We start from the raw sequence: 17976 nt of genomic DNA, 5'->3' as shown, positions 1-17976 counted from the left end.
AGTGTGCCCTCCATCATATTCTGTTACCGTATTTTATTCGGACTCCAAAGGAAAGTGTCGCTTGGGGGAGGGGGAAGCACTTTGATGAGCGGCGGCCGCGGCCCCTTTTCACTCAGCGGGCTCCCCCTTCCTTCTCCTCCTCCTCACCCAGCGCCCTGTCTGCTCTCCGCGCCCGACCCCGCAGCCTGGGCAGCACGGGTGCTCCCCACTGCGATGCGCCTGGAGGCTCCTTGACTCGCCCTCACACTTACTCCTGTGCAAACTTTTTACCCCGCCTGTCGGGGTGGGGGAGTGGGGGAGATTAGAAACAAGGGGTAGAAATTCCTCGAAAGGGAATAAAGTGCCTAATTTTCAGAAGGAGGTGCCATTTAAAAGATTCTCCTAGCTCAGAGTTGGAACGAAAACTCTTTTTTGCACTTTTAAAAGTCCACCCAGGCAGACGTGTTTGGGAAGTTTGTTCCACTGGGAAATGGGCTTCGCCCGTACGAACAATCCGGGGAAATCGCCTCAAGGAGGCTCCTTACGCAGCATGTGGAAAAAAGTTGAGGGCAGGGGTCTGTGGCCACATTTTCCATCAAAAAGTCCCTGTTAGAGGCAGACTAGGAAAGAGAGAGAAAGAATGAAAAAGAAACTTTCCTATCAAAATGTTTGAATTAAGAAGTAGGGTGTACATGTGAGGGCAAGAGGACGCTGGGCTCCAACGTTTCAGAAGAAGCGCTTAAGGCTTGCAAACACCCTTGGTGGGGACCGGGAACCCCGGGAGATGCCGATGAGCAGGTAAGTGGCTGTGCCCTCCCAGTGGGTGCTCTTCCCAGGCGCGAGAGTCCCGAGGCGCCGAGGAGAGATCTGCACGCCCGGAGCTGCTCCCGCGCTCTGCAAAGTAGCCTGCGCCGGCACGAGCCGCCCGCGGCGTCGGTCTCAGGTGGCGGTGCAGAGGAAGAAAACGCTGGGGCCCGCGGCGCCAGGAGAGGGGCCGAGGCCCGGGCTCCTCCAGCCCGCCGCCCCCGGGTCCTGGCGCCCACACCCGGGCGGCTGAGCCCGGTGGCGCGCAGGAGAGCGAAGGAACCGGTTCTCCAGCACCTCTCCTCGTCTCTGCCACTCCCTCCGGAGCGCCGAGAGCGCGAGAGAAGGGCGGGGGCGCCCAGGGAAGGCCTGGAGACCCGCGGCCCCCTCCGCGGCCAGGACTCGGGCTCTCCGCTCGCCTTCCTCGCCTAGCTCTGAGCCGCTTTTGCCAGCCGAGTCCCGGAGTTAGCGCGCGACCGGGGCGGGGCGGGCGGGAGGGGAGGGCGGGGTGTGGGGGGCGGGGGAGGGCGGGGGCGCGCGGAGGTAACCCCCGGCTCGCGCTGCCATTGCCCGGCTCCCTGTCACTCAGCCCGCGCGGGGCCCCCGATTGGCGGCCTAGCCCCGTTACGCACTCGCCTCGCGTTCACATACCCGGGGAGGGCAGTAGAAAGGTGATCAATCTTCATCAGGCTACATTTCCAATCACCTAAACAACCGAGCAAGACAAGCCACTCCGACAAGGTAAATCGCTTGATTTATTTAGTTTGCAAAGTGACTCTGCAGGACTTCCCAGTCCCCACTGCCTCCACGTTGCACCGGCAGTGCCGCGGTAACGCCGAGCCACCTCCCAACTCTGCCCTCGAATTCCCCCCCTTGCGGCCCCTCGGCGCGATTCCGGGCGAGGCAATGTCCTGCCTGAGAACGTGTGGGGCTTAGCAAACAAAGTGTCTGTGCAATAAAGTGAAACCCAGAGGGACACGCACAAAGCCACTGAAAAAAAAAGATAGAGGTGGGAGGAAGGAAGTTGGGAAAAGAAAGAAACCCGGGGTCCTAGACCAGCCGCCGGGGTAATTCCTGTGCCGCTCTGTTTTGCAGGTTGGCTGCCCGGCGGGTCTCTGTGAGAGATCCAGGTAGATGGTGAACGTCCCCGGCAGCTGAGGGCAGGTAAGGAGAAAGCCGCGGGACCATCCCGGACTCCGGGAGCGCGTTGGTTACCCTTACCTCCCCCTCCTCAAATGGATCCCCACTTCCCCGGTCACCAGCAGGTGGGCGGGGCTGGGGGAGCGGCCTAGCTCCCCTCTTGGTGAGCCGAGGACCCCGGGGCGCTGTCGCGGCCCGCCGCTCCCTCCCCCGCCTCCTCCGAAGTAACCAAGCTGAAGTGCTAAGTTTGGAGAAAGTCTTTGAAAACTCACGCTGCAGCTTCGCAAAGCCGTCGCAGCTTTGAGTCCCATTTTCCTTCGGCCCTAGAGCCCTGGCTGCTTCTCTTCTCGTCCCCTTCCTACAAGCTGGACTCCCTCAGCCCAGGTCTTGGATCCCAGAAGACCGGGGTGGGAACGGGGCAGGGGGGAGCTTCTTTAGCTCTAACTTCTCTCCCTGAACGTCCTAGCCCGAGTCCCTGGCCTGCTTCACAGCGATCCCGCTAAGCGGGGTGTAGCAATGGCCCCCCAGAGCCCCAGGCCCAGTTTCCAGCGCCCCTCCCTGACCCCTGAGAGTGCCGCCCCGGGTTCCTGGCAGCGGCGGGGGCGAGGCTTCCACCTCCCAGCTCGGGTCTGCGTGGGCTATGCCGCTGAGGCCTACTTCTCTGTTCTCGACAGTGTCCTGGGGCCGCGGGTTCAGCTACAAGGATGACAGCACGGGACTTGCTGCCCTCCGGCTTTGCAAATCCCCGAGACCCTTTGAGGTGCTAGGTCAGTCACCCTTCACCCCCTGCTGGGACCCTGTGGTCCGCAGCACAGACTGGACAGAGAAGGCCGGGTGCGCGCTGGCAACGAAGGACGCTGGCCGCAGCTGAGACGCTCCCGACCTCAGGCCGCGTCTTGGGGTCGCCCCCCTCTACAGTGGCCTCTTCGGCGTCCCCTGGCCCTCTGCGAGGCCTGGGCCGGTTACTGCGGTTGAGGTGTGGTGGGATTTCGCGTCAGCGATCTTTCAGTGGCTGGGCACAGAGAGGTCAGCTGGAATGGTGATTGCGGGCTCTGGGGCAGGGGCGCAGCCCTGGAGACCTTTGAAGGAACCAAGTGTCCTAAGTGGACAAGAGGTTGAGGTGCGGTTAGCCCTCCACATTGCCTCACCTTGGCCCTTTGTAGTCTCTACCTTTTCAAAAACACGTGAAACAAAATGAAACAACCCCTCATGCTCCGGGAGGCCTGCCGTCCCGGCACCAAGTGAACGTTTGCTTGTGCAACATGAAGCTGGCTTCTGCCGGATTCAGAATTTTGCCTGGACTTGGGAGCTTGCACACTCCGCGGTTCTTGCTCTGACCTCCCCAGCCTGGCCTGGCTTTGACTTCTCCTTACTCCTATGGACTCCCTACCAGTGTCTTTGGCTCATTCCAACGCTGGAGCCAGACGACCCAGAAAACTTTACTTTTCAAAGCAACTGTGGTTTCTGGGCTAAGGCCTTGTGGATTCCAGTTGACCACCCTGCGCAGTTCTGTAACCTGCCTTCCCTGTCTATCCTGGGGCAAGACTTGGCAGCCAAGTGGCTCCGATTGATGGTTTCCGTGTGTCTCGTGTCTTCATAGGCCAGGCCCCCAGACGCATCAGACCCTGAAGGACTGCGGTGGGAGCCCTGCACCGCTTCTGGCCCCAGGTCCCCTGGATCCGTCGGGGCGCCTCCACCCAGCTGTTAGCATGATGTCTTACCTCAAACAACCCCCATACGGCATGAACGGGCTGGGCCTGGCTGGGCCCGCCATGGACCTCCTGCACCCATCCGTGGGCTATCCGGGTGAGCACCAGCCCTCCCGACCCTGCTTCAGCCTCTCCAATGTTGGGGCCCCCCAGACTGTTGGGTTTGAGTGCAAGCTTTGTTGCCGAGCAGGCCCAGGGAGTCAGCTATTGCAATACAGGGCCCACTGCCTGTTTACAATACAGGGCCCACTGCTGGCGCACGGGGCAGAGTCGTGGGCATGTGAGGTGGCCAGGGCTGAGAAAACGCGCAATGTGCGCCTTCCTGGCCGGGTCACCGGCAACCTTTCTCCTGTTGTGGTCCCACCACCAGCGCAGAGCTCATTTACCTGCGGATTCGCTACCCAGGGGCGGCTAGTGTTTTTCCTTTTCCCCCAACATGGAATGAGTAATCTGGACACTCGTTAGGCCCTGACAGAAAGAGCCAAACTTTCCTTATGCGAAGCGGCAGGCTGGACTGAAGGAGTATTCTTCCTTCCTAATTAAATTGTCCTCTAAATTGATGTCCTGCATCCATTTTTGCACTGCTGTAGAGGACGACCTGAGCCAAACCCGGGGTTCTTTAGCTCCGGCTCCTTTACCCCATTTATTTTCTCCGAAAGTGTTTTTCAGGTCGTGTTTCTGCCTACCTCTTCCCCACTCCCTGTCCCCTAGCCAGAGAGAGAGAGAGAGAGAGAGAGAGAGAGAGAGAGAGATTGTGTGTGTGTGTGTGTGTGTGTGTGTGTGTGCGCGCGCAGGGGAGGGGGAATGTGGAAGAAGGGAGATTGTAGACTTCTCTTACTTTTTTTTAACCTCTGAGAGGCATAGAGAGGGGCAGCCCTTGAATCTTGGAGACACTGGCTTCTAGTCGCACATCTGCACTTTCTCCCACCTGTGGCCTCTCAGGCTCGGCCGCCCGAGGGAGTGTCTTTTATTCCCAGTTCGGCTTTCTCTTGCGAAGGCCGAGCTCTGGGCCTGCCAGGGGCCTGCCTGAGTGCTCTATCGCTGGTCCGCGTGGCCACCAATGACCCGCGGCGCCCCCGCGTGTCCCCGCAGCCACTCCACGGAAGCAGCGGCGGGAGCGCACCACCTTCACGCGTTCACAGCTGGACGTGCTCGAGGCACTCTTCGCCAAGACTCGCTACCCTGACATCTTCATGCGGGAGGAGGTGGCGCTCAAGATCAACCTGCCGGAGTCCAGAGTCCAGGTGCGCACTCCCCGGGCTCCAGGGTCTGTGTAGGGGAGCTGAGACTGCTCGGGGAAGGTCTGGGAAGGCTCTTGAGGAGTTCTTGAAGAGACCGTCCTCTGGGGATGGGCTTACAGACTGGGCAGCCCCTCTCGGACTCCCCCTAGCGCTGGACCCCAGCCAGGAAAGGGGGCAAAAGTTAAAGGAAATGGCTTAGAGCCCTGAATTCCGCCCTTAGCCCTAGAGCGCCTTTCGTATCGGTATCGAAAGTACTTTTCAGAATTGCGGGAGGACTAGGGAGGCTCCCGAATGTAAAGCGCCCTGCAGGCCTGACACTTGCCCCTGCTTCTTTGCCTGCCTCAGGACTTGGCAGTTTCCCTCAGAGGCCTGAATTCTGCCTCTGCCCTTGTCTTCCACCCCGGGAATCCTAGAAATGGAAGAGCGGAGATTGGCCGGAGCCTGGTGCTCTGCCTGTGTCTCATTAGACGCTTCCTCTGCTTACAGAGGATGCCAAGTGCAAAATCCTGCTGCCGGCTTTCTTATTTCTGTTTTTGAGATGAAAGGGTTCCGATGATAATGTTCGGATTCTAACTCAGAACTCTCCTCAAGAGCCATTTGTTTCGCCTCCTTTACTGGAAGGCTTGAGAAAGGGGACCAGGAATGCAGTGCCATGTGCTGGGGCTTTCCCAGAAGAGTAACCATTCCATGTGGTTCCCCACCTGGAGCCAAAAGTCCAACGAAATCTCACCCAGGCTTCCTTCCCGAGTCCCTCAAGTTAGCCTCTGGCCTTGCTCCTACCCCCACCCAAATACTCGCCCTGCCCAGTTCTGGCCTCCGGGAGCTGCTCAGTGAAACGGCTCTGGCCCTGGACTTGGTGACTGCTCCACACTCTTCGGCCCTGTACCTCTCCGCTGTTGCCTGAGCTCTGTTAGTAGAAAACTGGGCCTCCAAACACACAGGGGGCCTCCAAACACACAGGGAAGCAGCCAACAGCAGCAATTTAGAGATGGCAGAACTTCTGGCTCGACAGACTGAAATATTCCGCCCTAGGGCAGAGTTGCGGTAGAGGTGGGGAGGTGCGCATCCCTGCTCTGGAGCCAGCTGAGGAGGGACTTTGAGCAGAAGGATGGGGGAGGGTGGAGGAGCTGGGAACCGAGGTAGGGGGCAGGGTCTGGCCAGGCCAGAGACAGGAAGGGGCGGAGGCCTCGGTGGGAAAGGGTTCCGATATTCTGGGCGGGGAGTTGGGTTCAAGGGGCGGGGGAGCAACAAGCTCCCCTAGTTTCCCTTGACCCACTCTCCCCCCATCCGGCCCACGGCAGGTCTGGTTCAAGAACCGCCGCGCCAAATGCCGCCAGCAGCAGCAGAGCGGGAGCGGAACCAAGAGCCGCCCAGCCAAGAAGAAGTCCTCTCCAGTACGGGAGAGCTCGGGCTCCGAAAGCAGTGGCCAATTCACGCCGCCAGCTGTGTCCAGCTCTGCCTCGTCCTCTAGCTCAGCGTCCAGCTCTTCCGCCAACCCAGCGGCTGCCGCGGCTGCGGGACTAGGTGGGAACCCGGTGGCCGCCGCGTCGTCACTGAGTACACCGGCTGCTTCATCTATCTGGAGCCCGGCCTCCATCTCGCCAGGCTCAGCGCCCGCGTCCGTGTCAGTGCCGGAGCCACTGGCCGCGCCTAGCAACGCCTCGTGTATGCAGCGCTCGGTAGCTGCAGGCGCCGCCACCGCAGCAGCCTCTTACCCCATGTCTTACGGCCAGGGCGGCAGCTACGGCCAAGGCTACCCTACGCCCTCCTCTTCCTACTTTGGCGGCGTGGACTGCGGCTCATACCTAGCACCCATGCACTCACATCACCACCCGCACCAGCTCAGCCCCATGGCACCCTCCTCCATGGCGGGCCACCATCACCATCACCCACATGCGCACCACCCGTTGAGCCAATCCTCAGGCCACCATCACCACCATCACCACCACCACCACCAAGGCTACGGTGGCTCCGGGCTTGCCTTCAACTCTGCCGACTGCTTGGATTACAAGGAGCCTGGCGCCGCTGCTGCTTCCTCTGCCTGGAAACTCAACTTCAACTCTCCCGACTGTCTGGACTATAAGGACCAAGCCTCATGGCGGTTCCAGGTCTTGTGAGCCCAGGAATGAGAGAGGAGAAGAAACGCAACTACCTGCGCCCTCCGTGGTCCCCATCCTGTTGCTGCTGCTGCACCGCCCGCCTTTGCCTCGACTTCTCCAAAACTGAATTTTCACCCCCCAAAAGATATCCATTGCCTGCACTGCCGCCCCCATTTTTGTGCCACTTGCTTCGGGGGATGTGCAAACCCGCCCTACCCCTTGGATGGGGGGACCGGTGCTTCGGCTTGGCCTACACATTCTATACAGGAGAGATGTATTCTCTCCCCCCTTCAGCCCCTACTAAACTCCTAAGTCTCCCCTTCCAACCTTTCTGGACAGCTATTAAGCACTTGCAGCCTTCGGAGGCTCTTCGCTCTGATCCGCTGTTTGAGCCCAACACTAATTTATTCTTTCTGGACACTGGAGTCACTAACTGGCGTGTTTCTGCCCATTGGAGCACCCACACACTACTCCAAATCAAAACCACTAAGAGTTCCTCCCGCGCAGACTGCCGCCCCTTCAGCTGCCCTCGATTTTGCTCCACGCCTGCGGGCCAGAGCCTCTCGGCGTTTCTTCCGCCCCAGCTGAGCGCGCTGGGGCGCGCCAGGGCTAGGCCCGCCGGAGGAGCGCGCCCCCAGCCTTCCGCGCACAGAGCCGCATCCCGCCCCGCCCTGCGCTGGACTGGTTCAAGCTTCCGCCTCGGCGGGAATGCTGTACATAGTCAGGTCCGTTCCAGGGACCACTTAAACTTTTTAGTTGCTGTTGGTTGGTTGAACTGAACATATCTTGTCTTAGCACCCAGGAAACAGAACTTTAAGAGATATACAGCACATATATATATACATATATATACACATATATAAAAAACAAAAGCAAAAAATATTTTCCCTCTGTCCATTCCCCTTCAGCTCTTCCTCAATCAATGGCGCTTTTTCTTTTTCAGTTGTTGCAAAGCTGCCCTGCCCTCTTCACATCTTCTCCCTCTGTGTATTTATTGAAGAGAACCGCTTGGTTTTAGGAAGCTGGGCACGGGGTATCAGAAGTGTGGAGGAAACAGACAAGTTAGGGTACAGAGGTGGGGGCTGGGCAGGGGCGCAGGGCTGAACCCCTCATCCGGTCTAAGCACAGGGGCGCAATTCCAGTTTACAAACCTAAAACAAGAAAACCAAAACCAGGGAACAAAAAACAAAACAAAACAAAATCCGTAAAAGTACAGCATTAGGGAAAAACAGACAAACCCAGGCCCCAAAACCAGTTCCAACTCCTCTGTCGGCTTCTCTCTTTCAACACCCTTGTTTTGTCTAGTGAGTTTTTAGTGCACCTTCATTCTCCGAAATCTGCGGAGAGCCCGCGCGCCTGTGTATCAATTTTGGCTTTGGCCGCTTCGTCCAGTAGGTGGGAAAGTAATTTGTAAATTTGATTTGTCTGATGTGAAGATCACAAATTACTTGTTGAAATGTAAGGCAGTCCCCCTCCTCCTCTTTATCTACATTAATTCCCGAAAATAAATGCAAATTAATGAACGGCTCGTCAGTGTTGCTCTTCTGATTCCAGCCTCAGGTCTTGGTCTCCGGGGGCTAAAAGCGAGGGAAACTCCGTGTTAATAACCCGCGTGTTAATGACCTGCGTGAAGCTGGAGGCCAAAGGATGAGGCGGGAGGACCTGGCAAGAGGAGCCCCCAGAAACTTTCGCTTAGGGAGTGTCTCCCCCACCCCCACCACGCCCCTCCGCGTCAGCCTGGCCTCTTCCCCTAGGCGTTTTGACCCCGCATCCCCCCTCGCCATCCAGGACAGAGACAGGTGTCAGGACTCAATTCCCGAAGCAATTCCTTTCTCTTCAGAGGCAGGAGCCTGGCACTGATTTCTTCACCCTAATTGCCTGCACCAGAAAGAAGAGGGGGAGGGGAAGAGGGTCGGGAGGCGGGAAAGGATAGCTCTGTAATGCTCTCAGAGCTGAGCCAAAAAGGAAAAGAAAGCAAAACGACAAAAAACCGATCCGTGTCCTGCATGTTGGCAGCAGACAACCTTCCTTGCTGCTGAGCTGTCCCGGGTGGCTTCACCGCGGCTGGGGAATCAGAGTCATTCCTTCCACGTGCTAAGATGTCCCTCTAAGCCCTCAGCTCCTGCCAGAAGTAGCCAAATTACCTTTCTTCGTATCGTAAAGTTCTTTTAAAACATACAAACTCATAACCTGGAAAAGTCGACAAGGACGCGTTTCACTTTGGCAGGGGAAGAAGACGCCTGACTTGCATCTGGGGGTCAGGAAGGACAGTTCCATCTCCCTCTGAGGGAAGACGGGGGTGGGGGGAAATCCTCCCCCAGAAAATGCAGAGCCTGGAACTGTCCAGACTCTGTTTGGCCTGAAACCTCCTGGGTGTAAGGCCATGAATCTGCTCAACTTGCCCACGGGCGGGAAGGAAACAAGGAAACAACGAAAAGTTTCCTGCGAAGTGACCAACATCCCCTATTTTTTAAAAATTCCGTGTGAGACCTGAGAACACACCGTGGGGCGGGGTTCGGAGAATGACCCCTCCCGCGCCCCGCGCCCCGCGCCCAGCGGGGTCGCAGGGCTGCGAGCCCGGCTGTAGGAAAGCTTTTTCGGCCGCGTCCTCCCTCCGGATTCGGTAGGCCATGCTCGGGCGCGCCCTTCCCACGCCAACAAACCATCTTCCCCGACTCAGCAGAGGCCCACAGGGGGCGCAGCCGCGGCCCCTCCGCCCTTGGCCCAGCGGCGCCGCCCTGGCGCGCCGGGCCTGAAGGCAGGGCCGGCCCGCGCCCGCGCAGGTCTCCCTTAGGCGGCGCCTTGGGTGAAATGAGGGGCCAAGCGTGACCTGCTAGGGTGCCCCGTGGCACCTCTGGTGCGGACCCCGCATGTGCCGGGGAGAGTTGGCGGGCGGCCAGGACGAGGAGGCTTCCAGCTTGCGCCGCACTGGCCTGGGCACCCGGGCTTCAGGGCCTTTTGGGCGCTCCCCTCAAGTGACCCTGCCTGTAGCGGCCCCAGGGCCGTTTTGGCTCAAGCAGCAGCTGCCAATGCCGCTCGAGGCCCGCGGCTCCCTGAGGCGAGCTCTGTGGGGCCCAGCAGTCATCTTGGCTGCTAAATGGAACGAAACCAGGAGACCCGGCTTTGCACTCGTTTGGACAACTGTGTGGCCTCCGGAGCAAGGTGCCCAAATCTTTGGGCCTCAGTTTCGTCGCAGTTGCTATTTGACTCCACTCGGCCTGGGACGTGTCGGAGCTTCACACTTTAGGTCGTGGCTGCGGGCGGGAAGGGCAGATGCGACCCCGTGGGCCGGCCCCTCGGGGGTGTCTAGAAGCTTCGGCACCTGGATACTAAGGCGGGAGGGGGCTGGCGGCCAGGCACACCGAGGCCCGGCCGGAGTTCCCGCCGGGGGAACGAGGCTTCGAAAAGAGGCACGTGCTTCTCCCAGGGCCTCCCGGCAGGTGCTGAAACCCCACGGCGCTGAGTGGAAACCGGAAGTGAGAAGGTGCCCTGGGCCTGCCGGGCCGCGGCGCCACCTCAGGCTGCCGGGACGCTGGAGCGTGAGGGATTGGGGTGAGTGCGCCGCCGGGCCGGGGGCGGCGGGGGACGGCGGGAGGTGGCCAGGCCTGGCAGGGTGAGGGCGCTGGCGTTGGCCGAGAGTCCCTGGGCAGCGGCGGCGGGAACGCGGAAGGTCCCCCCCCAACCCCACCCTCGGCCGGCCACCTGTTGACAGGCAGGTTCTCTGAGAACCGACTTCAGCTCGCCCTTCTGTCCAGGAAGTTTGTTCGGTTTGGGTTTGGGTGTTCCTGACTCAATTGGAGCGACTAGAATTGAAGCAACTTAACGAGATTTAGCAACCTGCGAAAATTTAGCAACGTTCAGACGTCAACAGTTTTCTTTCTTTGAGTGGTCAACGAAATCTTGACGTTTTCTACTCATACCTTGTATTCTCTGTTTATACTGTAGGGGCAAAAAAGGCTACTCTTAGACGAACGTGTGTGAAGTGCTTTAAGGGTAAGGGATGGGTCGTATTTATGATTTTAAAGATTGTTTTTAATCTTAAAACTCTCTCAAGGGCACTGCTTTAATTTGCTGAAGTTCTGAACAGATTCGGTGAAGTGACCTCGTTTGTTGAGCCTTTCTGTAATTTTTTTATACCAGTTATTGAGTATAGATAGAGACAGTGTTTCTCTAATTCATTAGTGGTTTTTGTTTTTTTGTGTTTTTTTTGTTTTGTTTTGTTTTAGAAAAAAATCTTAAAGCTACAGGGCATTAAACGTAAGGGGGAATCTGAGAAGAAAAACAGGTAAAAACCTTAAGACGCTGTATGTCAGCAAATTCATTTCTGCTAAATTACAGAGACCAAAAACCGGAGTGGTTTCATTTCTTGTATCAAAAGAAAATTACTAGTTTTTAATGTATTTTGTGCAAAATAGCAATTTCCACAGCTAAATTGTGATTTTTTTTCAATTGTGAAAATATAAATTCACTACTCGCTCTGGCAGAATTCATTAATGTTAATGATGTCATTAGTGCCTGATGACAAGCCCTAAGGTTTTCTTTAGAGGTACAGAAATAAAATCTGATATATAAATGTTGTTATTATATACATTATTGGTGAAGAGAATCTGTATCATTACTATTCAAGACCAAAAAATCACTTGGCTTCTGATGCGGAATTAATTTAAGAACAGCAACAAGATATTTTTATAAAATTCCCTAATTAAAAACAGAATAAGTTCTCAACAAGTTATTCTATATTTTTCACAGTTTCTCTCCCTTCCCCCATACATCTTCATGTTTAAAATGAAAATGAAAAAACCCTCAAGAAATATTTATATTAAACAATACTTGAATTAAAACCCACCACATTTTAAATGAATACTAAATAATAACAATATCTTGCCTATTTGACAAGAAAGCATCTTCATTATCTTAAGGAAAGAATCTGTTTTAAATAAATGTTTGGGTGTCTGGACTGTACTTTTTTGAAAACCAGAATCTTTTTTGGCTGTGTTTAGTAGATGGTTCCTGAGAAAGCAATTATGCCTCTTAATTATCCTGTTGATATTTACTGATATCTGAAAAAATAATTGAATTTTTGTGTGTGTGGAGGAGGGGAACATACCATTTTGATCTGATGATTCTTTAATCATGTTTTAAAACTGAGTTGTATTTTACTTAAAACACAGGTGCAGTTCCTCAAAAGTTTTAAAAATCAAAAATATTTGTGAAAAAATCCAGTAATTTAGGTGAAATGGCAGTTACATGATACAGCCAGAATTGACACTGCTTTTAAATATATCTAGTTTTTTTTCTTAGGAAAAAAAATAGAGCAAAGAAATGTATGGTGTGCTTGAAACTAAAATGCATATCACTCTAATTTATGAAATTGTACACTTTTGTTTCTAAAACTATTACTTGAAAGATAGGGATATGCTTAAAATATGTTGGAGTTCTTTCTAACCAAATAGGACTTAGGCTCCATTTAATCAATGATGGTCCATCAAAATTCAAACATTGGAAATCTATGGTGTTTCTAAAAATTGTGCCTCTTTTACCTCCTTTGAATCTTTTACTTGGTGACTAATATAACTAAAGGGACAAAATTGCATTCCTTTCCAATGGTCACAAATACTTTTTTACAAAGGTTAATCTTTGCTAAACAGATTATGAAAGCTATTTTAGAAATTCTTTTAAAGTGGATTGTAAATTAGGATTTAAGGAACTTGAGTCAAAAATTTTTCAGGATTGGAGTATAAATAGATCATAACTAATCTTTACACTCGGGGTAAAAAATAAAATGTAAGAATAAATGATCTCTGATTCAGCTTCTAAAGAGTGTATAAAACATTTGGTGTCTAAAGAATGTATAAACATTTTCAGTATACAAATATTCTCATGTATGTTCAGAGCTCTAAATGCTTGTAAGCTACATCATCTGTCATAGCTATTTCAATAGGAATCATATTTTATTTTTAAAATTTATTTTTAAAATTTTGCTGTGAAATATACAAAAGAAATTAAAAAGAGATTTATACACTGCAAGGAATAAAATATACATGGAGTAACAAGTTTTTAACAAATACTTTGAAAAGTAGATTTGTAGTTGGTTACAATATCAATGTTTAAATTTGATGTTGCATAAAATATATCTATTCATGTTTGGGGCATTTGTTAAATCTTTTAGAGTAGTTACTGTTACTACATAGGGACACTTTTTAAGGGAGAAAAGCACTTTAAATCGTAAGATACAAAAAATCTGTAGGCCTTTGTAAATTCACAGGGTTTCTTTCTTGGGTGGAAGAGATGTGCTTTATGTCTATTTGTATTTTTAATGAAAGAGCACCCAGATAATCTACCTTCTTGTTTCTCAAGCATGTGAATATTTGACCTCATCCAGAGCTGTTGCTTCAAATCTTGATTTCACTGCTGGTGTTTCATTGCTCAAATTCATGTTTCTAGCCCAGACTTCTCTGTTAGACTTCGAATACCATACCTGTACATGAACTAAATAGAGGCTATTGAATTTAAGCCCTTAGGGAAGTTAATGATATGATGTCTGGGACTTGCTTCAAAATAGTCAAGGAAGAGAGAGAGTAGGTCAAAAATAGAAGAAATAAGATGAGCCTTGAGTTGATAATTTTTGAAACTGAGGGAGAATACTATAAGACTTTATTATACTATGCTTTTGTAGATTTAAATTTTTTTCTTTACTGTGAATAAAAGATATTTATTAGTTTGTCAAAAGTAGTCTTTGTAGTAGATTGAAAAAATTGCACTTCCCATGCTTTGGTGTTTGTACAATATTATTCACATATATTGTTTTCTTTAATTTGCCCGAGTCTTGTGAAGTTGGCAGTGGTAAAGTGAGACTAAGTGGTTTGGTTACTTATTCAATATTGCATTATTGGTAGGTAGCAGATCTTGGTACTCAGTCTTCAGATTCCATTCTCATTTGCTCTAAGAGGTATCTAAATTTTTAAGTGTATTAACAAACATTGATTTTAAAATACATAATCATATCATTTGAGAATCTGATTGCCAGATTAATATTAATAAAAGATGCTTCATCTAAATTCAAGTAGTAAAAATTTGAGTTTTGGTCATTGAAAATTATTTATTGGGATGTCCTTACTTTTCTGTTTCTGGGCATCACTTAAATTTCATTTTAATGAATTTTCTGAGAGACATTAACATTAATTGAGGAGACTAGTGTGATACCAAGTCTCATCTTTCTATTTTCCCCATTAATTCCTTATTAATTTTAATTTCTTACTGATTTTCATTTCTAAGTAATTTAAAAATTTCTTATTAGTGGGTTCACATTTATGAGTGGTGTTTTCTGTTCTTGAGTGAATCTTCTTTGCTCAGAACATTGCTACATTATAGGAGTTCTAATCCAGAGAATACGTTTAAACCAGATATAGAGTTGGGATTAGATTAATGGCTCTGTATTTGAGGCTTATGTGTAAGCAAACATTCAGGTCTTTTTTTTCCCCCCTAACTACACTAACTTGGAAACATCTATTTTTGAGTTTTGAAGCTTGTAGCTTGATTTTTAAAATCTCGCTAATGGAAAATCCTTGTCTTTTTGGGTAAATTTTATTTTTCAGAGCTAAGTCTAGACATTAAGAAATGAGTTAAGAAGTTGGGTAGCAGAGATCATATCCCTATAGGTCTCCTTTATTGAAAAGCAAAGAGCAGAAGTCTTGTTTGAGTTGTACCTTTATTCTTCAGGTTTTTTTAAACCCTTATTTCATGATTCTATTCATGCTGATAACTTCTTCAGTCTTCCCCTTACTTGATGTGAAAAATAAATGTTGTCTATTCATGTTTATTATGTATAGAGAAAATACATAGCACCTATTTTCTCCCTGTATTTTCTCAAGTTGAGGCATAAACTTTATTGTGTACTCAGCTCAGCACCTGATAATCCTGCATACCTTTTATTTGAACTTTTTATTAGGAACTGAGATTTTTCTTTACCCTGAGATTGTATTCCAATTAATAAGTCAGCTAAACCTTTTATCCTGAGAGAGATTAGAAATCAGCAGGGTTCCTAGAGCTAAGAGAAACCTAAGAGGTTGGACTAAGTTTTCCTGTACTCTCAGCCCTTGGCACAGTGCCAGACACAAGGTAGGACTCAGCAGTGCTTATTGAGTGAATTAAAGAGTGAAGTCCAGTCATCAGCCATGAAACAGATTTATATGTAATTCTTCTCAGATACAGAATTGCCTTTGTTTCTTTCTGATTTTTAAAGTTAGTTTTGAATGGATTTGATAGCATCCTTTCTTAAACTCTTTTGATCATCCTTAGAAATAAGACTATTTTGGTTCTCACTATCACATCTCTTTCAAAATTTATTTCATTAAAATTTTATGTTGTAAAATTATTTAAAAGTTTATAAAATTTATATGTACATTTCATCAAATGGTTATCAACTTAACACCATGTAATCACTACCCCCACGTCAAGAAATAGAATATTATTGGGACCACATAATTTTTTAGGTTATTCTTTACCCATCATAATCTCTTCTGTCTCGCCAGAGGTAACTGCTATTCTGTTGCTCATGTTACTGACACTCTTTTACTTATCGTGAGGTTATGTCCCGATAAACCCATAGTAAGTTAAAAATATCATAAGTTTATTGACTAGAGTCAAATTAAAAAAAAGAAAATATTATAAGTTGAAAACACATTTAATACATCTAACCTACCAAACATCATAGCTTAGCCTAACCTACCTTAAATGTGCTAAAAGCATTTATATTAAGCTACAGTTGTGCAAAATAACGTAACAGAAAGCCTATTTTATAATAAACTGTTGAATATCTCATACAATTTATTGAGAACTGTACTAAAAGTGAAAACCCGAATGAATACACAGGAACTTAACATATGGTTTCTACTGAATGTATATTGCTTTTGCACCATCATAAAATTGAAAAATCCTAAATTGAACCATTGTAAGTTGGGAACGGTCTATAATTTTTTCTTGCATTTCTTTTCTATCTTAACCACCTCTATATATATTCCTAAATAATTATAGATCTATTTAGCCAGTTTTGAATTTTATAAGAATAAAATTATATTGTATTATCTTTGTAACTATTTTCACTTAACATTGTAATGTTTATAATTATGTGTCTGTAGCTTGTTCGTTTTTATTGCTGTATGTTGTATAATATTACATAGTGTGAATATACCAAAATTTATCTGTTTTACTGTTGATAGGTGTTTGGGTTGATTCCAGTTTGGGACAGTTATAATGATGCCACTCTGAACATTCTTTTATGCATATCCTGATGCATATAAGAATGCAGGTCTCTAGGATATGTTCTAGGAGTAAAGTTTCTGAGCCATAAGACATGTATATATTGACTAAATACTGGCATAATTTCCAAATTGGTTGTGTTAGTTCATGTTCTCAAATAGTGAATGAGAATTCTAATTGCTCCATATCTTTGCCAGAGTTTAGTATTGTTAGACTTTAAAAATTTTGTCTCTCTGTTGGGTGTGTAGTAATATCTCGTTGTGGTTTTAATTTGTATTTTCTTGATTACTGATGAGATTGAGCCCCTTTTCATATGTTTGTTGTCTATTTTTATTTCTTCTTTTGCGGAGTGCCTATTCTTCTTATATTTGCCTTTGTCTTTTTTTTGTCTATTAGATTGTCTGCCTTTTCTCTAATTTGTAAGAGCTCTGTGTATGTTCTGCATATTAGTCCTTTGTCAGTTATATGTGTTGCAGATATTTTCCCCACTTTGTGGATTGCACTTTCACTCTTAGCTGAATTTGTTAAATTTTTTCTTTCTGATTGGTGCTTTTTATATGTCTTGTTTAGGGAGTCCTTTCTTACCTCATGATCATGAAAACATTTCTCTATATTTTCTTATAAAATATTTCTTTTAAAAGTTTTGCCTTAAATATTTTTCATCTTACTTTTGTGTGTGTGAAGTATTTGGCAATGGTTCCTCCTGTTCCTTTTTGAAACTTCATCTGCTCACATGACTGCAAATATCATCTTTATGTTGCTAAAACTCTGTATTTTTTTGTATTGACTACATTCCTTAGCTGAGACCCTTATTTTCAGCTGCCTCCTGGATCTCTCCGCTTGAATCCAATCAATAACACAACGAATTTGGAAAATATCTGCTACACTGAGCTCATTTTTAAAATTTTTGCTTTCTGTTTAGATTAAATCATCATGTAAGCCAAAGTACATCGTGGAATCTTTGAGATTTTTCCGCTTTCCTTCCCCATCCAAATAGCCATCATGTCCAGGTGATGCTACTTTTGAAATACATCTCAAATCCATTCTTCTTTTCCTTCTCTCCAGTTCCACAATTACTGCTCAGAGTTCCACATAGTCTATACAATAGCTTCCTAATTGGTTTTCCTGGCTTCCTTCTATCCCCCTTCTGTAGTCAGTCATTCACACTGCCACAGAGTTTTCTTTCTAAGACAAATCACACCTCTTTCCTGCTTTTATGGCATTTCATTCCCTTCATTATAACAAAAAGTTTAAACTTCCACATGGCTTCTACCATTACTCTGTGGGAATCTCATGTTTTAGCCACACCAGGCTACTTATTGTTTCCCAAAGAAGCTGTGTACTTTCATTATGCCTTTTTTCATGTTATTCCCTCTGCTTGGAGTAGTCTTCCTTCTACCTCTTCCCACTGGGAAAATCCTATTCCTTCCACCACCATTCCCAGACAGAATTAATCATTCCTGCCTCTGGGCTTCCCATAACACTTTGTTCATATCTTTATTGCAGTACTTATCATACTGCTTTATAGTTGTTAGTTTATGTACCAGTCTGTCATGCTATAGATTTTGAGGTCTTTTAGTACAGAGAATATGTTTTGGTAATATTTTTATTCTTAGCACCTAGCAGTGCCTGATACTTAATAGTACTAAAACATATTTGAATTAAATTTAAAAATTTTGCTAATCTTTAAAAAGAAAATGGAAATATATACATTGACTAAAGGTCATGAGTAGAGAAAAATGTTGG

The 17976-nt window shown here is 48.3% G+C and overlaps 1 protein-coding gene across 1 annotated transcript; it reads left to right on the top strand.

Annotated features, from left to right (window-relative positions):
• The first annotated feature begins 1456 nt into the window (after nucleotides 1-1456).
• On the top strand, nucleotides 1457-8499 carry OTX1 (orthodenticle homeobox 1). Its single transcript, XM_001084150.5, has 5 exons — nucleotides 1457-1524; nucleotides 1879-1947; nucleotides 3524-3729; nucleotides 4725-4876; nucleotides 6175-8499. The coding sequence occupies exons 3-5, from the start codon at nucleotides 3633-3635 to the stop codon at nucleotides 6988-6990; spliced, it is 1065 nt and encodes a 354-aa protein (XP_001084150.1). The 5' UTR covers nucleotides 1457-1524; nucleotides 1879-1947; nucleotides 3524-3632; the 3' UTR covers nucleotides 6991-8499.
• Nucleotides 8500-17976: the final 9477 nt, after the last annotated feature.

The sequence above is a fragment of the Macaca mulatta genome, chromosome 13, assembly GCF_049350105.2.
Source record: "Macaca mulatta isolate MMU2019108-1 chromosome 13, T2T-MMU8v2.0, whole genome shotgun sequence".
Taxonomy (NCBI): domain Eukaryota; kingdom Metazoa; phylum Chordata; class Mammalia; order Primates; family Cercopithecidae; genus Macaca; species Macaca mulatta.
This window is presented reverse-complemented; position numbering and strand designations above follow the sequence as displayed.